The following is a 22,939-nucleotide window of genomic DNA, read 5'->3' on the forward strand; positions in this document are numbered from 1 at the left end:
GTGCGTACCACTGATAGGCTGCCGGACCTTTGCCTGAACTTTCCCACTCATTAGCGGACACGGCACAAAACTGGGTCACCAAGAATCTCTGCCCTCGCCGGTCCCCTCATGCTGGCACGACGGTGTCGGTCTGGGGTATTACCGCAACTTAGTTACGCTTGTCGGCGCACTCGTCATCTCCAAGGAGCCAATGAGCGGACGAAGCTGGGACCAGAAATTAACGTCTTCTCTTCGATGGACGTCTTACTCTGTGTGGGTCTCTCTCTCCTTTTTTTGTTCGTTCGCCGGCCCGTTTTTTCAGGCCTGTTGTTCTCTGTGGATATATTGGCTTGTGTTGAGGCTAGAGCGCTTCTCAGAGTAGTTCGCCCCGCCAGTGGCCGCTGTGTATCAAATAAGTTCCTTGTCTGGAAAACATCTGCTCCTAAATCGTATGAAACGTTTCATGCGAAGGAGTGCGAAAGCAAGTAAAGCAGTACTTCATGAAAATGAGACAAAAAGAGATGTGAAGTGCTAATGTTTTTTTTTTTCATATAGTAAATGATGTCCTTCCAAAGAAGAGAATCAGTGATTTTGGCGTAAGGCTAGTATAAAGTTAGGACGTCTGGCCATCGGTTAGATTGAAAAGTGTATAGACAAGCGTAAGACTTTAAGCCGAAGGCGGTGGAGAGGGAGAGCAAGGATTAAATACATGAAATTGTGTTGTTACCTGTGAAAAGTGGCGGATTAGGTGCATCGCTGTCCAACCTCATTGAACCCTACAGAAAAAACAAATTCTCATAGCTCTGTTTATCTTGAGAAAATGAAGTTTGGCACGATCGTTTTTACGCTACTATATTTGTTCAGGAGTGCAAACTGCTGGGCTAGTTGGTTCATATTGCATAGAAAGGGAACCAGCGAAAATAGACGCAAGACAAGAACAAAGAAGGCACACACCACAACGCTGGTTGTGGTGTGTGCCTTCTTTGTTCTTGTCTTGCGTCTATTTTCGCTGGTTCCCTTTCTATGCTACTATATTTGTCCGTCAACAGGATACTGCAAAAAAATACACAATGGTTTACTGCTCTACAGAGATATTTTGATATTATCGCACAAACTTAAAAAACTGCGCTTCAGATCCTGCGCTTCAGAAGTGATTTAAAGAAGTTGCGTGGAGTTGTGTCCGCCAGATGTCTGTATTTGAAAGCCATTGTTCGCAAACTAATTAAGTGGAGACGTTTTAAAAGCTCCCAAAAGTTTGACTCTCGCTCGGTTGTAAACGCGAGACCAATCTCCATGCCACATCACCCTTTGCCACAAGACGAACATCTAGACGTCCACTAAGATCGCACGGCCGCATGCGGCGCATTCTCACCGCGCCCTCTCTATGGCACAAACGATCATTATAACCCATATGCAACTTGGATCGCATGAGCACGCGGAGGACATTCTTGGAAAGGCCAGTTTCTGACTCACTCTAAAGGCTCTCACCACGCCCCCGGAAGTGTCACATCACACGATCCCGGAGGGAGGACTAATTCCTGCTTTCACCGCCTTCTCTTCAACTGGCATGGCTTATTCATTCGCGAAAACGTGAACTGAACTATGAAGTCCTTAGTTACACTATTGGACGTCAAAGCCTTTTTGCATAAACCGAGTGCCCCGCTTAGCCATTCATGTAAAATTCTAGGGATGCACTTCTGGCGGCGTGTACCCAGACGTGACTTGGCCTTAAGGCTACCTATATTTAGCTAATTCGCACTTCCCACCAGCCTATCGACTTTTATCGCAATTTAGTCGATGAAATTCAGAAATGCCTAGGCAAATTCTCCAGTTCATAATGATTTGGCTATGGTGACCCCTTGGCTGTAGCCACTTACCCGGACAATCAACTGTACAGGACACAAACATGTACTGTGCGCTAGATATGCCCTGCATTGAATCTACGCATTCAGACCACTATGCCGCATTGAAGGCGTCTCCCTTAAAAACACAAGAAGAAAAACTAATGTAATATTGATACCGGCCCTAAATTCTCCTCATGAATAGCTAGGGTGCCATCTAATAACTGACATAAATAAACTGATAAACTGACATGAGCACCTTGTGCTTTTACTGTGACAGCCGCTACTCCGGCCACACCCCACGTTGTCGTGTAAGTGAAGCCCGTTTTAGAATTTGCAGCTGTCATAATAATCCGCACGCCAGAGAAAAAGAAGATAAAAGAGAAAACAAGAAAAGAAAAGCCAAGTCATTAGAGAGAAGACGAAGGAATCGAAAGAACAAAAGGGGAAGGGAGATTAGAGAAATCAAGAAATGAGAAAGAAGAGAATGACAAGGGGCCAAATGAAGGAACGTAATGGCACTCGCCGAACATTTTAACTGTGACGAACCCCAGTTTATTAAGTCATTCGTTCTTGTAATGCATTCTTTCTAAAGCGATACCATAGCACAAAAGGCTGTAGTTATTTTTCTACATTTCTGACATATATATTAGGCAACATATTCAAGAATGTTAGGAGAAGGTAACTGACGCCAACCAAGTAAAATAAAGGAAAAACACGACGTTTCGGGACCGGCTCGGTCCCTTCTTCGTGGTGTGACTACGGGCGAGCGCAGCTTGGCTTTTTAAGCCCCTGCGTTAAGGACCTCCGGGTCAATGGCCGCAGCCCATGGACGTAGGATGAGGGGAGAGTCCCCAGGGAACGATTAACATTCTCTCGTGTTTGCTGAATGTGCCACGACTCGAGTAGAAGCCTCCTGCGTGGGTTAGCTTCTGTTTCCAATACAATGGTGCTGTCGAAGTCAATTGGGTGGTCACACCCTCCACAGTGTTCGGCCACGACGCTGCGTTGAAGATTCATGAGGCGGACGTCCGCTCTGTGTTGGCTCATCCTTTCCGCGAGGTTCTTCGTTTCCCCTATGTACGACGCCGGGCAGACGGAACACGGAATTTTGTACACGATGCCCTGGGCCTTCCAAAGCCGAAGGAAAGCTGATGTGAAGAAAATTAGAAGTAAAACAGTTCTTCATTTACACTATAGTAAACGTGTGCCGTAATGATTCTAACGATGCCATCAGTCACTCTGGTGCACGTTACGTTACACCCACTCTCGTGGCACTATGTGAAGGCAGTCCAACCAGTGCTTCAACTGCATAGGGATTGAAAAAAGATGAAAGTTGAAAATAAAGTGGTTGGATGGAGGCGTGCTTACGAATATGTAAGAATAAGTGGGTGGAGAAACAAGAAACATCGGGCAATAAAAGTGGAAATGAAAGGAGTGAAAATGAAGGTATTCATAACGGAATGAAAGAGAGTGAAGGATATTCTAGCTGTGACTGGCAGGAACAAATAAATTGGGGATGATGTTTTATGAGCATGGAGGATAACGGGGAGTTCTGAAACCCGAGGACAGCCGAGAAAAAGAAACTGAGCCGAGGGCAGCTAAGACTTAGGTCGGGTAATGAGGTTTCATGAGATAAAATTAAAATGGTTTGCACATTTAAGGCGCGGGGTGTCGCCTTTAAAATAAAGTGTTAGCGGACTCTAGCAAGGAGACTCGCCTGAAGTCTCTCGAGCCATACGTAGTTTTGATCGCCTTTAATCCTCCCATGGTTAAACATCTTGTTTAAAAATTTTCATTATTCTCTGACGTGAGATTCTCTCATTTTCTCTCGAGGTCGATGGTAATGGTCAGCTTAGAGGGAATTTATCTACTGCAAAAGAAAGTTGTACAGCGCGTATTCCTAATTCGGTTTGACTAAAGCACTAGACAGGAATTTTTTTAAGGCGAACTCTGAGGGAATTTTATGTTCAACAGCTGCTTTCAATGCAAAAAAAAAAAAATTACGCGTTAAATACTTCAAAAAAACGCTATAAGCGATACTCTAAGCGATAGCGATAGACTACAAGCGATAGAATACATATATTCTAAGCGATAGACTACATATAAAAAGAGTTTACAACTCCCTCTCATCAAATATTAAAACTGCCGTCATAAACACTTGCCGACCACTGATCCCTTATTATTAACTAGCATTCCAACACCTGGTCCACTAAGACAACTTTGATGTAGCTGCGCCAATTCCAGTCCTCGTCACCTGTGAGCTGCCAGCGAAGGAATAGTCTCGTTGCAAATTCCTCCCTTTCATTACTTTGGAATGACCGTATTGTTATTTTGTACCCTTTTTTAATGCTATTGCCGTGAGTCTTGTCTGTTTTAACCAGTTCTGAAGCAAATGCTCCCGTGTCAATAATGATCTAAGAGTTCAAGGTTCGTCCAGCTCTTGATGTTTTTTTCTGCTTGCACTGTTCATAATTAAGATCGCTAAATGCTGTGTTTATTAGTTTCTTCGTCCAACCTGCCTAAGCCTTCATCAGACAAAGGTAATAATAAAGGGCACTTCCACTGAGCTTTGCCCTAAATATCGCAAACTGATTAGGATGACAGTCAAGTTGAAGAAGGCTTTGGTCTCTTTGAGTATGCAGTGAGGTTGCCATCGCTGCATTTACAAGATAGGAAGTGAGAACACAATAATAAGGACATTGAAAGTGACACACCTCCGCGAAAAAAAAAGCAGGAAAGAAAATACATAATGCACGATAAGACAAAATGGATTTTCGAGCTCTGCCTTGCTTTGATAAACACTTCATGCTTAATGCTCTAAAATCTTGACAAAGGGTTTGGTTCGTTTGGGGTTCATGCTTATAAGGAATGTGGCAAAGACGCGGCCTCACTTTCATGTGCATTCTGCAAGAATAAGTTTAATGATGTAAGTACTCGAAAACCAGAAATTACAAAAATATTTATTGCCGGATCTCTAAGCACGCAGCCGCGACCTCAGTGGGTGAGCGTTGAACTGCCCTGCGCAACCTGCCCAATGCAGCCCTCAGTGCATGGTCGCCGCTCTACGCCGCAGGAAAAATCAGCTTTTGCTGGGTTTTGAATGTTCCTGAAACTTTTATGGCCTTTTGTGGAGATACTGTACTGATATGTAGAAAAGAACTTTCATTACCATGAATATAGGTTTGAGCCATTTTCTGGACAAGTTTTTTTTTTGCAAAGTTATGTATTTTGAGCGTGCGAAAGCTCGGTGCACCGAGCCGTATAAATATACAGGCAGGAAAAGCCATCAGTGCACTCACTGTGCTCGGCCGTGATAATTCGCGCCTCGTATTCAGCCAATGCGGCTAATACTCGTGTACCAGCATCACTTGCAATCATGTAGACGTGCTATCTCTTTAAATTTTTACAAAAACTGTGTGTGAAAGAGTCGCACTCAACGCTCACATTGTATTTGTGTCAGACACGACGACTGACGTAAAACAGGTTGACAGAGCAGCTGGATGAACGCATAATCTCTCATTTGCCTTCTCCAACCCCCTCTCCAATCTGTTGGACAACGACCACAAGGGTCCAATGGTCCAAAATTAACGAACGGCCAATGACTAAGTGACTAAGTGTCAGCGTTTGGTCTGACGCCTCTCTCTGCAGGCCTTTACAGGGAAAGGGCTGGGCATGTGTGCGAAGCATGAGCTAAGCTTCAGCTCGAGGAAAGGCGTCGCTCCTTGTATGAGCGAGAAGCGAGCTTTCGGTGGCTGCACCGGCTTCGACATCGATTTCTGGGAGCTCGCGCCCATTTGGGTAATTACTCGGCAGGAGAGCAGCTCTGAGCTTGCTTTTGAGCAATTACGGCGCCAACGAGGCGCCTCCGAAACGTGAAGGGAAAGCCCGAGTGCGGAGGCGGGAGCTGCGGCTTCGCGCTAAAGGCACTCAAGCGATTGTTTGTGCTAGCGAAGGTGCAAGTTTCTTGGCGCGTCGCGAATGAGCGCCGACGAGCATCCTCCTCTGCACAACCGATACGGGCGCTCATGCATGGTCTAGAGCCTCTGATGGTCTTATTCTGAGCGCGGCACGTGTACATTCCCCAGTTTGTCCTGAGTTCGGCTTGCTTGCGTTTGGTGTTTCGTTGTTGTTTTCGGTATGTTCGTCGCGTGTAAGATGCTAGCGATATTATCCGCATGATTGTCGCGGTTTCGGCTAACAGGTTCGACTAACCGGAGGTACACCTGCATAAAGACGTGTGCTGTGGCGGAGATTTTAGGATTTCTTTGTTCGAAGTGCCAAATAGTTCCCTGTTTTCACTGATACGTCTGTGAAGCTGGCACTCCTCGCCGGAGCGCCGTCGCATGTTCGTGACGTCATGCCCTGACGCCCATTCCTAAGGCTGCTCTTAACCTGTAAACAGCCATGGGAAGCTCCGTTATGGTAGAAAGCCCGTGGTCTTGCTCGATATTTTACATTATGTTGCCACTGTCAGAAGTAAAAAGATTTATTAGGTCATGTGAAACAAAAAAAAATCGTTACTGTAATAGTTTCTGCGAAGTTCGAATCCCAGAGAAGTTGGAGACTTTGCTTGGGTATTAAATTTATCAGTTTCGCACGTACTGAGGCAGTCTTGCCAAAAAATAGCAATCACTATTGGGAATCTTACAAATTTTAAGATTATGGAGCACAACAACAGCGCCCTTTTCAGTTGCGCCTGTGCTGTTACTGGGCGGGGGCCTCTTCTCCTCTATAAAAACATAATGAAATTGTTTCATGAAGCGACGACTATGCTGCATTAACTGCTTTACATGCCTCTAGCCCCAGCGCACTTAATACTTGAGAAGACGCGGCCGCACGTATGTTGCTTATCGATTTTTTCTTCTATTTTCTGCCTTCAATGTCCCCCGCAATCATTTTGCAACAAAGGTCTTACGCTTCCATGTTCACCATCGGCTTTCAAATCGCCGTTATTGACATTACTGCATCTTCTTTTACTATGTCTTTACCCTTTAGCGTTGGGGCCCTGAAGTCTTCAACTGCTTTCATCTTTTCATGATTGCAAACTCCAATAATAGGCTATAAACTAGACAGATTTGAATGAGGATTCGCATAGTCAGTAGATTTTGCAGGGTCTTTACCTGCACTGCTTTATCGCCTCTCTCAATCCTTTCTTCCTTCCTTCCTTCCTTCCTTCCTTCCTTCCTTCCTTCCTTCCTTCCTTCCTTCCTTCCTGCATTCCTTCCTTTTTTCTTTCTTCCTTTTTTTCTTTCTTTCTTTCTTTCTTCCTTCCTTCCTTTCTTTCTTTCTTCCTTCCTTTCTTTCTTCCTTTCTTTCTTCCTTCCTTCCTTCCTTCCTTCCTTTCTTTCTTTCTTTCTTTCTTTCTTTCTTCCTTTCTTCCTTCCTTCCTTTCTTTCTTCCTTCCTTCCTTTCTTTCTTCCTTCCTTCCTTTCTTCCTTCCTTTCTTCCTTCCTTCCTTCCTTTCTTCCTTCCTTCCTTCCTTCCTTCCTTCCTTCCTTCCTTCCTTTCTTTCTTTCTTTCTTCCTTTCTTCCTTTCTTCGTTTCTTTCTTTCTTTCTTTCTTTCTTCCTTTCTTCCTTTCTTTCTTTTTCCTTTCTTCCTTCCCTCTTTTCCTTCCTTTCTTCCTTTCTTTCTTCCTTCCTTCCTTCCTTCCTTCCTTCCTTCTTTCCTTCCGTCACAGTTGGTACCAGTGGCCAACAAGAGTGCGACGTTTATGGCGCTGTTCCTCTCTTAACCTCCCTCTTCATGTATTGTCTTCAACACGCTTTCGAAAAGCGAAGTTGTTACCATCGTCATGACTGCAGTGTCACTTAAGATATAGCACTTGTTTTTTATTTTATTTACAACTACAGCCACGCAGAGACCGTGGACCAATCTATTGGCACTTAATTGAATGTATACTGATGTGCAATCTGTGTCAAAACACACCAGGCAACGGGGTTTCCCTCTCGGTCGCATAGTGAGCCTTTCAGGGCACCACGAAAGACCAAAATATCTGAAAAGATAAGGAAAAAGGCTTTCCTTACTTACACTGTATCATACCCCGGTCCCGGGTTACATTTTGTCAAGGCTAGCGAGCTTGCATTGTGCTATTGATGACATGCTCGAAATATTTCCCACATGTGATTGTCGCCACGGCTCCTTACAACGCATCAGTTCTTAAGAGAGAGAGAGAAAGGAATTTTAATGACAAGAAAGGAGGAGAGGTTGGCTGGTGATCAGTTCTTGAAATCGACTTCAGGGCCTAGGAACGACATGTCAACTCTTATGCCGCATGCCGCTTTTTGAGGACGAGCTGGTACTGAGGTCGCTTTTCTTCAAGCAGGTCTTCATCAGCGCACTGCAAGAATATTGTTTAGCGGCTATCACTGGCATGCTTCAAGGTCACACATATCTAAGCTATCCTGTCGCCAAGCAAAATTCCGCCTGTCGACATAAATTAAGCTAGCTGGTTGAAGGGGCACTAAGAGTATCTGCAGCTGGTCTTTGCTACAAGTAAAAACCTTCTTGTGACTGTTTTCCTACTTGTCCCTCAGGAGAAAAGAAAAACATATTTAATGGTGATTAAATAAATTTAAAAACAAATATTTTGTTCTCACTGCAAGATTGATACTTGTGGCGCCGAGACTGTGAAGAACACGGTGATGACCATTTGTAAGTGGACGACCATGTAATCTAGCCTGGAAAACGGCGTCCAAAAATTGCACTTGACATAATTGCAGTTCACTTTAGAAAACGGTCCATGGTTGCGATACTTCTATTGTACAGCATCTTTCCCATTAAAACGCAGTAAGCGATTAATACAGGTAATCTTCTCTTTCTCATCACTGTTCCCTAAATTCCACCGATTCCTGAGGAGAAAGTTTTCGAACAGAAACCTGAACATGTTAGTGCGTAGTGGCAGGCACTTGGCACGCTCTTAATATATACCTAGTTGCTTTTTTACTGAGCACCAGAGCCATGAAGCAAAGAGGCGACTCCTGTAAGTTAAAATTACGAGAACCTAATTAACGTTATTCGCGTCTAGTGTGCGTTGGCTTTATATAACCTCAAGACAAATCACGGGTCGTAGAACGCGCCTTTAGCCTCTCTCAATGAAGGCTGTAAAGAGCTTTCTTTACTAGTCATAGCGCGCTTACCATCTCGGTTCTGCTGTGCTAAAGGCCATAAATAAGCCCTTAACATTGATCGCATTTCCTAGAGAATCAGCGCGACTATTATCACGTCATTTGTTTTTTGGGCTTAACGATTCCAATTAGGAAATATTCCACTTTGGCGTTATATGCCACGGAGCATAATAATAATCCCTGGTGCCTCAGCGATGGGGAAACTCGTTTCAATTTTTCCTATACCCTATTTGTACTTTGTTAATAGGCTCAGGCCCCGTACATGCCTGCGGAGATGGAATCATATTACGCAGAGTGTTACAGGAAAGGCACAAATACAGTGTAGTTTAACAGTGTTAATAAAACCATATAAAAACAAAAATGCCGACTTTTGTAATACCCATTTTGTAAGAACGATGAACAAATAAATATAATTTTAGCTGCACATCGCCAAGCCAGTTCTAACCTAATAATTTTGCATGCCTTCCTTTTTTCCTTCCCATTTTGACAGGCCGTGAAAGAATCCATGGCCACTCGGTACCACCAGTACATTCTCACATCCATGGTAAGTGCTCAAAGAGCGAAATTTGATTTTTCAAGGAAGCGTTAGGATTGCCAGAGAGCACAAACTGGCCAGATTTCCTAGTAATCTGGCACATCTAACAATGTTCCTTGTCTTCAGGAAGCAATGCAACAGACTTCCTGGCGGTGGAGCAGGGGGGTGGAGTTAGGAATTTAACACTGTGTGCTTGCGCGGCTTAATTTCATTTCTTCACTTGTGTTTCGTTTTTGCTGCTTTTAGTCTTGCCACGCCAAGATGAGGCTGCCGGACCTCAACTCTCGAGCAGAAAAATTCAGAGCGTGTTTCTTTAAAGTGCAACCTAATTTAAGTGAACAAGCCGGGCGTGAGCCCTATCGCGCTCTTTGTTCAACTTTAATTATAGTATAACATATCCATACATATTATATAGTCCTACATTCACAAACGCCGAGACAATCCGCTCATGCAAATCCAGTGCGCTTTGTGCATGTTCTGTACTTCCGTCGCCACGATAATTCCTAGTGACAGTTCACAAACCTGTTTTGAATGTATCTCGTTAACATTTCTATAAATATTACCGTGGATGGAGTGCTCGTTTCAGAGCATTACAAGTAACACGTTCTCTTCAACTCTGCACAAATTTTAAGGGCTCTTTTATTGGTTGCTGTACTACGCCAACTTAAATGAAACGTATTTATTCAAAGAACAATCAGAGAAGTTTGGTTCACCCACCCCACAGTGCATAATTTCACTCCAAAGAGGGTTTTTGTAACTTTTCTCAAAGACGTTTTTTTTTTTATCATCAGCAGCTCCTCTTAGCCTAGTATTGTCAACCCCTTTCAATAAGACCTTCATGAACAGGAGTGACATGGGCGGATGCTCTATATTTTTTCTTTTCACAAGATTGCCTTTAGGAATACGTACACCAATGCCGCATATTTATGTTGTTCAGAACCTAGCAAAAATGATATCATCGTTTTCTAGCTTTGTCCATAATGCCTCTGAGACCTTCACCTTCACTTATCCAGTTTTGGGCGTATTACCGAAGCAACCATGGTGTTCAAAAATGCTTTATGAATCTTACCAAAGGAATTGTTTCGGTTAGGCTGCTTGATAGCCGGTGAAAATTAAACACTGTTGTGTTGAACGCAGTCATTATTCGAAGCACCCATTTAAGTTGAAATCGTACTCTCAGGCTGTGCAGTTCGTCCTTTCATTTTTCAGTTATGGCCAGGGAAGCGGTCATCTGAAAGGAAACTCGTATGATTGCAAAAAAATTATATAGCACCGGGTCACTACACTTATCTTTAATTCAGCACTTAATGGGACACTTTTTTAATTTAGGTCAAAGGTAGAACACTGCCACTCTTTAAGGCTTCAAATGAAATATGAGCTTTTCATCACTGGATGAAAAAGAGTCGTACTTATGCACTGTTTTTGTATTTGAAACCAGGTACTGATCTTTCGGTCCCCAATCAAGGTTTAGAAAAAAACAGGCCATTTTCGGAAGGACTGTCGTCCGCCCAGAATCGCTTGTCCAGCTAAGAACAACTGCTTGTCAAACAAATGGAGCTGCGCTGAATTATCGTGAATAGCCAAGAAGAGACAACCTTAGAGAGGATGTAAAGAAATAACTCACATATATTCGTAGCGAGTGAGATGGCATTAGAAACTCTCATTTAGATTTTGGCCTTCGGCCTAATTATTTGCCTGCCATGTCATTTACGTAAAAGGCGAAATCTGACACCACCAAGGCCGTCGAAAACAAGTTATCCCTATGAAAAGAGAAATAACAGACATTTCAAGCTGTTTACACGCTGGCGCTGAGGTCTGCGACCCACACGAAGGGTGAGAAGTGCACTCGTGAGCAGTAATCGCATATCATGCCAATGCCCCTATCGAACTAATGGGTTGATAGACCAGGTTACTCGTCTCCGTTTATCAACTGAAACGAATAGGCTCGTCGGCAGAGAATTCGCCTTGTTGGACGCGAAAAGCATCGCATGGAACTAAATTAACGCCCTACCACTGGGGTATTATTCTCTGTGAAATCCGCTCAAGGGGTAAAGTGCGCACAAAAGCAATCGAATCAGGCAGAATGGTTAGCAAGAAAGGGTGACAAAAATAAGAACCACATTTGTGCCATCGCTCTTCCACAACCGTGAAGGCGACAGTGCGCAAGAATATTGGACACCATGTGCTCACGCTCGCAGTGCCCATCTAGGCGCCGTCTCGACAAGCTGGACTCAGATACATCAAGCTAGAGCTCTGATAGCCTCAATCAGCCTGACGCTACAGACTAGATTTGCTCCTCTTGGGTTTGAGTAAACGTGCGTACTGTCTTTGTGGACGTCTAATAAGGCTGTTGTTACAATCTTAAAAGGATAGCTGGAAACGCGTAGCCTATATCAACGCCTTGGTAAACCGCTTTTGCGCGCTAAGAAACACTGCCGACTTTGAGACATGACTGGTGGGGAACCCAAGATTGAATGAAGCAATTTGAGTTCTCTGGCTAACACCTTAAGCTTCTCACATGAGCGTTTTGGCGTTTCCTCTTCATCGAGATACGGTTATCATTATATTGGATGCCGCTATTACGATGGCTAGAGACCAGACGCTGTCATTTTGATGTTTACATTTCTGACAGGCTCACCGGAGGATGCGAAGTGCATCGCACTGTCGCTTAACATCCCTCGTCTCTCTGGTATTGACCTTTTCGCGACCCTCGAGAAAACCGGTTTTTTAGGCCATAGGAAGAACGTAGGGGAGCTTAATTCTAAACTCTTTCGTTCGCTCCGAGCACAGCCCAGTGCCCGATATATCAATCAATCAATCAATCAATCAATCAATCAATCAATCAATCAATCAATCAATCAATCAATCAATCAATCAATCAATCAATCAATCAATCAATCAATCAATAAATCAATCAATAAATCAATCAATCAATCAATCAATCAATCAATCAATCAATCAATCAATCAATCAATAAATCAATCAATCAATCAATCAATCAATCAATCAATCAATCTTTATTTTCCATTTTTAGTACAAATAAAAATGCAGGGAGTGGGGACAAAAAGCTGCTCTGAGGCAAGCTTGACTGGGTCCCCACCCCCTTTACATGGCAGTTTGTGCAGCAGTTATGGATGAAATGTTGAGTGTTTAAAAGAGAACAATTTACAGCACATGCGATTTTCGCGCAGGAAATGAATAATGTTACAAATGCAGTCTTTTACAATATAAAAAATACAACAGAATGCAACAAACACTCGCGTGATAGCCGACCTGAAAAATGACAATGTTAATAAACAAACTCGCCTGAATATAAAGGAAAAGAAATAGTAAAGACAAATGGACATATCGGCGCCCATGGACCTCTTTTTCAAAATCTCTACATTATGCGATGCAGATCGTCCGAACATGCCCACCTTTTGTGCATATCACCAAACTAGCGTCATCTATTACATATATGGCAATATATTTTCTTGTAAATTGACAGAAATCTAAAGCCTTTCCTGATATAGTGCGCGGAGACGTTGGTGATGAAGGCTTACCTTGCCTACGGCCTGCCGAATCTGACCTACAAAATGCATTCTATGCTCGCACCGAAGAGTTTGGCGACCAGAGGGAATCTGTGGGGTGCACCAATAACTCAAAATATTCGCGGTAATTTTTGTTGCTCAGCGCCATTCAGCCCATAGTGGCAGCCGCACGAACTAAAAGCGTTTGTTTAGATTTCCTAGGATTTACCTGAACGTTGCAATATAAGAGGAAACGTAGTGGAGAGTTGGGGCATAATTTAGACCGATTGATTTTATTGCATTGCACAGCACACGGGAGCCTTTTGCACTTCGTCGCCACCGAAATAAGCCCACTGCAGCAGGGTGTTGACAAAGGCGTTTCACATCAGAAAGAAGGGATCTGTGTGTGTCAGCAGCCCCGCGGTGAAGTTGTACTCTAACGAGTACAAGTTTTTAGATAGGATTATCTTACAAGATGTGTGATCGACAGCGTCACTTGGCTTGTGCGCATGTACGCAGTCTTTGGAATGGGAGCAGGTTCTGCACTGGAACCAGTGTATAAAATGACTGTTTCATTTGACAATAAATTTAGTTGAGAGTAGCGCTCCTTCGTGTCTGTGTTCTGTCCCCGTCGTTTCTTTGTCGTTTTGCGCTAAAAGCTTTTACTTTACCAGGGATTCCATCCTTACCCGTTGTGCTCAGGAGCCGGAAACATTAACCATAAATGGCTTGGCGGTACCCCTCTGGGCGGTACCCTCTGCGCGTCTAAGAAGCCTTTCCTCAAGCCATACATCTCTGACTTCTTTCCCTCTGAAGATATCTACTTCTCTGTCTACCTCTTCGCTAGGACCTGCACGCGCTGTCATGGTGGCGACCGCGGTCCAAGCCGACGGGGAGCACGGAAGCGCCGGTTGGGGCTAGGACTCTGAGTGACCCGGCCGCAGGGCCTCTGGCGACAACAGCTGGCGTGTATGGATTTCGCCTTCTGGACCCGGACCAACCAGCCGTGCACGATGTGATCCGAGACTGGAATTTCGGAGAGCTGCTCTTCGGACGCCGTGTCGAGCGCAGCACACTGAGGGTGAGGGGGATACTAGCCTTCCCATGCGCCTCCCGCCCGCAGTGTTGCTCCTATGTTTTGCTTTCTTCGGAAATACTGCACCAAACAAGCGCCAACGACTGCTTTCTTTGATCAAAGCTGCTTGGGCACCAAAGCAAGATGCAGGCTATAAACTGGCTTTCTGGCGGGGACTTTTTTTCGTGCGGAATTTCAAGCACGGCTGTTTAGGGACTTGCTTTATCTCTTTTTTTTTTTGCACAGTGTCCCGCGTAGGGGTTTCCTCCCCAGGCTTCTTTACAACACCAGCAGTCGCGGCCAGCCTCTTGAGTTTCTTGAGCTTGTAGGTTCATTTAATTTTCACTGCATGATTTTTATTTTATATCGATCCTGACACAGATCTGAACAGCATACAAACTGTTTTCTTGCTTTCATATTTAGAAAATCTAAATTTGAGCTCAGTGGAAACCAATTTTGTTGTTACCATAATCGCAAAACAGGTTTCATTTTTTTTTTGGTATTGCTCTTCTTACGTATATTTTAGCCACACAGGCTTAATAAATGTGAGATAAAGAAAAATAAATGAACTAAAACTGCTGTGTTCTTCAAGAAGCTAAGAGGACCATCAGAAAACCATGTCACGCATCGCACACTTACGTGCCTCTTCGGCTACGATATCAATGCGCCTGGGCCTGACGGCTCCACTAAGAACAAAAGCCCACTCTAAAAACAACTACTAGGTGATGTGTACTCTCTGTACACATTAACCTTCTTTAGGTTGCAGCTTTGGGGAGGCACAACGTGGTATTTATCTTCTAACCGCTTTGCGTAGATATGTAAAGCGGGGATGGAATGCGATGGGGCCGTTAAATGGATTAGGTTTGCGGGTTTCAGTGTGAAACCAGTTTTACTATCAGGGCGCGCAATGATGCGACAAATAGAACGCTAGAGCCCTTGAATCCTACAAAGATATTCAATTACTCATCACGCTCAAGGTAAAATTACAATTATTGTACTAGGAGTAAGGGGGAGGTAGTCGTTTTGTTTTTGGGAAGACTTATATGATGAAAATTATAGAATCAGCCTGCATACCTTTAGGATAAAAGAAGTACATTGCGTAATTCGAAGAGCACCCTCTGCTCTTCATCACTCTCTCAGAGTAACCCATAACTAGACCCTTGGGCCCATTTTGATATTAGCCTTCTTTCTTGCCATCCACAAAAGTCCTAGCGCCCTAAAGACCAGAAAGGCAACAGAACGAAAATAATCTCATCCTTAAGAGATTCGGTAATTCTAGCCTGCCCTAGCCGCCTCAGTAAACGAACCAAGGGCACAGCAGAGGACCACGTGGCCTGACGGCCCTTGACTGATGCTTTGCGTTCAAATACGAGCTTCTCATTTACTGTGTTCCTGGAGGAATTTCTTCCGTGTTTTAAAGTTCATCACAATAATACGACGTGCAGTACAATGCTGCTTCTTCTATTGCTGTGCATTCCTTTGTTGCGGCGTTGTAAGGCGCTTTAAAGGACTACCCGCATTTGCATTTGCAGATGGAGAACGCGCTCATCTACGACGCCGTGTCCCTACTGGCACGCTCCTTCCATGACCTGGACAGGTCCCAAAGCATCGATACACACAAGCTCTCCTGCTGGGACCCTGACGCCCAGGGACCGTGGCCCCACGGCCGAGCCTTGGTCAGCTATATGAAGATGGTGAGTTGGATTCCACACTAGTCTAATTGCGTATTGCCGCGAATCTTTGTAGCGTTCGTTTGTAGTGTTCGTTTGTTCTTGCTTGAAGGCTGCCGACGCGCCGCTTTATCGCTTCGCTTGTGACGCAAGACGCGTCTAGATTTATCTCGATTGATCGCATCCGGACGGAGACGATTCTAGTTGGCGCCAGAAGGTTCTAGTAACTTCTAAAGCTTTATCTCGAAGGTTCGCTATCAGCTTTAAAAAGAGCACGGCCGACAGCGGCGGTCATTCTGTTCGACGACCGTCGAGCACGCTTGTTGCTACGCCGCCGCCGAGTGATTCAGTTCTTTGCGGGCGCAAGTCAGCCCGAACAAAGAGTTTCGTTTCGAAGACATTCTCGCCGTGTTCCTGTTTGCCGGACTGCAGTCACCACTACGTGACATCTGGTGGAAGTGCTGACCTTCTATCCAGCTATGCCCCTCACAATGGAATCTGGTACACAGCCAACGCCCGCGATGCTTCGCCAGCCCCGTGAGCCTCCGTCTTTCCGTGGAGAACCACACGAGGATGTAGAGTCACCACTACGTGACAGTATTTTTGTCTGACTACTGAACGTAGATTTTTCTTACCGATCGCAGTGTAAGCAGTAAACAAAGAAAAGTATGCAGGACACCCTCATGATGCCTAGCGAAAACTTGGAATGTATTCCCACCTATTATGCTTGCGTTTGGTGGGCCATTCCCACTCCTTTGCTCGGCCTTTTATATGCTCCCTGCGGGAGATCCCGCAAAAGCTTGTGTGTTTGGTGTCCTACTCTGTCGTGTCTCCTTTATCTAATACAACTAATACAACCCCATTTTCGTCTGCTTCCATCCTCACCACCATGACATAAACAACATACCCTCCTACTTATGCGGCATTGTAGCAGGGCCCTATACATTTCACTTTTTACACATTGTGCCTTTAGGTATGCAAGGTGTCTGAGAGAAGGGAGTCACTAATATTTAATAATGGGGTTTTTGAGGTAAACAAAAATTTTTGTGGCATAGTAATGCCAGTGTTGGCAACCGCCATAAAACAGAGATATCATGTTAACTAGCAAAGTGATTAACTAAATTCTCATAGCTAACTTTTTAACTGTTACTCATAGGCACGCTGTTGCAAATACAGAATGGTAGTCGGCGGATAGTAATAGGCATGGCAATTTTTAGAATTTAGAAAACGCGAATACCCTTTCCGCTGTGGCTCGACAAAATTTTGCTACATCGTGCTAACTTACGTGCGCTTTCGGAAAGCAAGCAGGCAAAGCAACCCTTCCAGTACCCGTAAGCAGTCGATATAGCTAAATTTTGGTTTGGTGTATGGTGGCTTAACGTCCCAAAGCGACTCGGGCTATGAAGCAGGCCGTAGTGAAGGGCTCCGGAAATTTCGACCACCTGGGGTTCTTTAACGTGCACTGACATCGCAAAGTACACGAGCCTTGAGAATTTCGCCTCCATCGAAGTTCGACCGCCACGGCAGGGACTGAACCTGCGTCTTTCGGGTCAGCAGCCGAGCACCATAACCACTGAGCCCCCGCGGCGGCTCAGCGCATGCTGAGTTCGTGCACCCCGAAATGAACGACATGTTGCTGGCCAGAACGCATAACATGGACAAATAATAGAGCGTTGTTTTTTTTCTGTTTAGGACATACTGTTGGCCGGGCAGCTCAAGTTGGAGCGGGGTAAAAAAGACAAACATTGCAATCTTTTCATTCTGAATTAATGTTAATTTAAAATGTGAAACCCACCAATGAACTACTGAAAAGGCGTGCCAGTGATATATTAACGGGGCTCAATGTACTATAATAGAATAAAACAAGGAGTTACAAAGCCAAGCAAACACTTGCTTGCATGTTTGCTTTGAAAACGCAGTTGGTTGCCGCCGTCTTTTTTGTTGTTCTACATTTGTTTCATGGGTACCTTTTTTTTTACATTTATAGGCTATGCGTTTTTAACTAAGTATAGCAGTTAAACTGTGGTTCTCTGTATGGCAGAAATACCAGTTCAAGAAGCAGCTTGTAAAGTGTGGAATAATATGCATAGCAAACAAAAATGTAGTGCGTGGTAATGGTTTTGCCCGTTGACCTCATCCTGCAGGCTGGTCTGAACAAAGAGACGTGATGGAGCTCTGCTCTTGTCCGAGTTGCAATAATGTTTTCGAAACAACATGCAGAGCAGTTCCCAGAAGCAAAGTTTGAGCGCACAAGCTCTAGCACAGATGATGAAGGTGATCTTCTGCGCGGAATAACAACAGAGTTAAAAAAAATTATTGTAAGCTGCAGCAGCGGTGTTTGGACAGTAAATATCTTCAAGTTCCATCGGAGACACGGGTAGAAAATACACCCCGTTGTATGCAGATCTCTTCTTGTCAGAATGAGACAAATCATGCAATTTTATCTTTTTTTTCTTGTTCTTTCCTCCCGCACTTTAGGTTCAGGTCAAAGGCCTCACTGGAGACGTTCGTCTGAGTGACCAAGGCAGCAGGAAGGATTTCACACTGGACGCCATCAAGCTGCACGCCAATGGCTTCATGAAGGTCAGAAGGTTTTTTTTTTTAATTTCGATGGCAACATTGCAGCATATGTGCGCTAAAACTATACTTTTATCTTGGCCGGATATATTCATACTTCCATGGACGTTTTTCTGCAGGCTGAGTTTCGCTGGAACTATTAACTAAAGCGCTTTAATTAGAGAGAAAATACTGAGACCTTCCTCACAGAAGCAGCCTAATGCATCATTAGGAGTATGCTTCTCATCATCATCATCATCATCATCATTTATTTACCCTTAAGGGCCCCAGGGGACATTACATAAGGGGGGGGGGGGCGAACAGCAATCATGTCACAAAGAACAAAGATTGGAGCATAAACTTAGACACATGTAGATACAGCAGTGAACACTTCAAAAGCAAAACAAGCGAGTAAGTACGTAAACAAAAGAAAAAGGGCCTTCAACAGGAATTATTAGGGAAATAAATCAATTAAAATCTGTTTAAATTTTAGGAACAATGCGCTGAATGTTCGGCCTGTTAGTCGAAGAGATTGCCTTTTCCGGTACTTTTTTTTAGTTTTTCGCGCTGTTCCAAGTGCTTACATGCATTAAGATCTGGTGTCTTGCGAACACACTGCAAAAAGGCATAATAAATAATTTGCGCCGACAACTCCTGGACCGCGCGCTACCACAAAAGTCTGAGAAGGAGAAAAATCATTCGATTCATAGATGGGTTCCAGTGGCATAAATATAGGTTGCGCTAAGCACCTCTTGCTAGGGGAGCGCGGCGCATACTGAGGAATTCGCGCAAAGTGGTACAGAAAGACAAGAACACAGACGGACTGAGAAGCAGCCACACCAAAAAGCGACTGCCGAAAAATGTCAGAAATTTTGTTGTGATGTTAAAGCGCCAGACTTTGTTTGATTAGAAGCTACCGTTTAAATCCTTTTTGAGGGCCACGGACGGCAGTCTGCAAGCGACGAGTGCGCAAGCGCAGTCACTTTTGCCTTGCACAGATGCCAGATTAGGGAATCAATTTCTTTTTGAATTCGATGTGTCACCTACGCCATGACGGCGAAGTTGAAGTTACGGCAACACCGAAATTTTTTAGAAAGCTCCTCTACAGGTTCACAGAGAGTATCAAGTTCCACCCAGCCCTATGACGATGCTTTACCGCTTAATCTCTGACGCGCACGTTGCCTTGTCTGTGAGTTTTAACCCGATATTAACTGTCCCGTTAATTGCGAAATCCGGCGTCGGCATTGGGACCAGAAAATCCGCAATGGCCGGGGGGCATGACGTCAAAACCGCATCCCCTTCCGAGGGTAATCCAAACACCTCACAACGATCAGACAGTAAAACTTTAGTGACGTCAATACACAATTCCACATTGGCATATAGGGTAGTAACGTAGTTCCAAATCAATTACGTTTTGCTTCTGAAGAAAGCCAAGTAAATGCGCTTAAAATAAAACGGTCTATACGGGACTCGAACCGCTGCTCCTTGGGTCGTGAGCCGGGTGCGGTACTCATCGGCCAGTGAGGAATGATCGTTCCACACAGTTAAAAGGAGGCCTTTTGTTTGTAATGTGGTAAAAAAGGAAAAACAAAGAGAAAAGAACAGTGTCAGTGGCTGCGAAATAGTATGCAAAGAGGAGCACACGCCGCTGAAGGGACACATTAAACGACTGTAGACACCTCCATTTTACCACGTTTCCTTCTTTAAGTAAGTAACTTTTTTGTTTACGACAGAATTTACAAAAAATTCGGTCCTGGGTGAGTAGGCTAAAGGCAGTTTCCCGCCTAACGAGGCCATCCCACCCTTGACAGAAGAGGCAACTATTTATAGAGTTTGAAAGCACTTGTAAAAAGTACATACAACACAGATCATAACAGTGAAATTGTAGAAAATGCACTTTAACCATGTACGTACAAGATATTTGCAAGAGACACAAAGATACAATAGGTTGAAATTCAAAGTAAGAAAATGCCGCTTATGTACACAAAAATACACACAAAAAGAAGAAATAGCGTAATTGCATTTACACTTTCGAAATAATATTTGAATTTGTACAAAAAAAACAGGACACATATGATACATGGTAATTCCACCTATACCTCCATAAGGTGCATAAGTTTCATTGTTTTCTTGATTTTGTGTTGTGACGGATTGGCCCATAGTATTTCAGAGATGGCAGGATATTGATTCAGAAGTCTTGTATTTTGTGTGCACAACCAGCGGTCTCCATAGTTCGTACATGACCTGGGTATTTGCTCTGTACCTTTTCAAAGTTCATATGGGGTAGATTTGTTACAGTATTTAGCCTGAAATGTTGACCTGTCCAACTTATGCTGGCGCAATATTTCGAGGGATCTTTTATATTTCATTAGCTTACTAATATCTAGTATACCATAAGTCTTCAAATGTGGGGAGCAATTTTCCATTTTCGGAATGATTCGAATAGCACATATTGAACGATTTTGGAGAGGCTGTAGATAAGTCAGGTTTCTTTTCGTTGTACTCGACCATACAAGAAAGCAGTAAGTTGAGCGCGAATGGCAGAGGGCGTAGTAAATTAGTTTTTTTACCGATATTGGCAAATAGTATCGTAACATATTTAATATTCCAACAACACGAGAGAGTTCAATTCTGAGTGCATCTATGTGCTTGTTCCAGAGTAGGTTTTCATGGAAGGTAACACCTAGAAAGCGAGTTGTCGTGGCTTGGTTGATAAACTTATTTCGGAATTTTCAATTCAAGTCTGTTGCTCTTTTGCTACCTTTAGATTTGAAAATCAGGTATTTTGTTTTATTTGTGATTAGGTCTAACTTACATTAACTTAACCACGAATCTAAATCGCGAAGCCATTCATCTGCTGTTTTAAAAACCGAGCTTTCGTCGTAACCTGAAAAAAATAAGTTTGTGCCATCTGCATATAATACGATTTCTGAGCAGCCTCGGTTGTTTTCAATATCGTTTATATCGAGAAAAATAATGTTGGGCCTAGACTAGATCCCTGCTGAACAAAGTATTTAATAGCATCTTGGTTATATCTGGTATCATTTATTTTTGTATATTCTTCCTTGTAAGTTAAATAACTTTTTATGAGCATGTGTGCTGTACTTCGGATTCCTTAAAACGTGAGCTTTGTTAATAATATATCATGTTGGACAGAACCGAAAGCTTTCTGAAGTCCAGAAATACCCCCAAGGTAAGCTTTCCTTTTTTCCATATTTTCAAGGATTTCATTTGATTTCATTTCATTTCATTTCATTTTATTACCTTAAAGGCCCCTTAAATGGGGTGTTACATGAGGGGTGGCAAGAGTAAAAGCACAAATTCATAATGACTGGAAGGTTTCTACGTTATCAGTGAAAAGACTTGGGCAAGTGATGATGGCAACGTTGTTTGGAAGGCTGTTCCAGTCTGCGGCTGCACGAGGAAAGAAGGAATTATAGAAAGTGACGGTGCGTGATCGTGGACGAACAACTTGTAGGTGATGGCTGGTGCGGTGAGATATGCGTGCGGGTGCAAGAATATAAGGTGCGATGGGCATAGGGCTGTGGAAGAATTTGTGAAATAAAGACATGCTGGCAATGCGACGGCGGAGCGATAAGGGTCATAATCCGGATGCAGTTTTTAAGGACGAAACACTGATGTCATAAGACTATGATGAATGAATGAAACGAGCAGCGCGATGCTGAACAGATTCGAGGGCATTGATGAGATATGCTTGATGAGGATTCCAGATGGGCGACGCAAATTCTAGTTTGGACCTGATTGGTTTGGTTTGGTTTATGGGGTTTAACGTCCCAAAGCGACTAAGGCTATGAGAGACGCCGTAGTGAAGGGCTCCGGAAATTTCGACCACCTGGGGTTCTTTAACGTGCACTGACATCGCACAGTACACGGGCCTCTAGAATTTCTCCTCCAAAGAAATTCCAGCCGCCGCGGCCGGGATCGAACCCGCGTCTTTCGGGTCAGCAGCCGAGCACCATAACCGCTGAGCCACCGCGGCGGCAGTTTGGACCTGACTAATGACTTGTAAGCTAATAACTTGACATGATGGGGAGCATGATGAAGATGGCGCTTTAGGAAACTTAATGTCTTGTTTGCTGACGATATAATATTAGTAACATGCAGGCTCCAAGAAAGATCGCTAGAAATAGTTGTGCCTAGGTACTTGTATGATTGAACTAGTTGTACGGGAACTTCAGATATTACGTAAGAGAAGGTTAAAGGATTACGGCGACGGCTAATGGACAAAAGATTACACTTACGTGGGTTAAGTTCCATTAGCCATTTATTACACCACTGCTGAACGGCATTAAGATCATTTTGAAGAGAAGATTGGTCAGCGCTGGTAAGAATAGCACGATAAAGTACACAGTCGTCAGCGAACATGAGTATGTTAGATGTTACATTTGAAGGCAGATCATTAATATATATAAAAAACAGTAGTGGGCCAAGCACAGGTCCCTGTGGGACGCCCGACGTTACTGAGAGTGAGTTAGAGTTCTTATTGTTAACGGAGTGAAACTGCGAACGATTAGTCAAAAATTCTTCGATCCACTTCAAAATATGGGGGTGCAAATTTATTCGAGAAAGTTTTAACAGCAGGCGTTTATGGGGTACTTTATCAAATGCTTTGGCAAAATCTAGA

The 22,939-nt window shown here is 43.8% G+C and overlaps 1 protein-coding gene across 1 annotated transcript in view; it reads left to right on the forward strand.

Annotated features, from left to right (window-relative positions):
• Window positions 1–22,939, forward strand: part of LOC149360724 (glutamate receptor ionotropic, kainate 3-like) — a 505,094-nt gene that overhangs the window by 334,958 nt on the left and 147,197 nt on the right. The window contains exons 5-8 of the mRNA XM_089569381.1: window positions 9,440–9,493; window positions 13,841–14,074; window positions 15,601–15,762; window positions 18,217–18,321. Coding sequence (XP_089425507.1) covers window positions 9,440–9,493; window positions 13,841–14,074; window positions 15,601–15,762; window positions 18,217–18,321 — 555 coding nt within the window. The remainder of the gene's footprint in view (window positions 1–9,439; window positions 9,494–13,840; window positions 14,075–15,600; window positions 15,763–18,216; window positions 18,322–22,939) is intronic.

This window comes from Amblyomma mixtum, chromosome 2 (genome assembly GCF_055824585.1).
Source record: "Amblyomma mixtum isolate Tamu chromosome 2, ASM5582458v1, whole genome shotgun sequence".
NCBI classification, from domain to species: Eukaryota; Metazoa; Arthropoda; class Arachnida; order Ixodida; family Ixodidae; genus Amblyomma; species Amblyomma mixtum.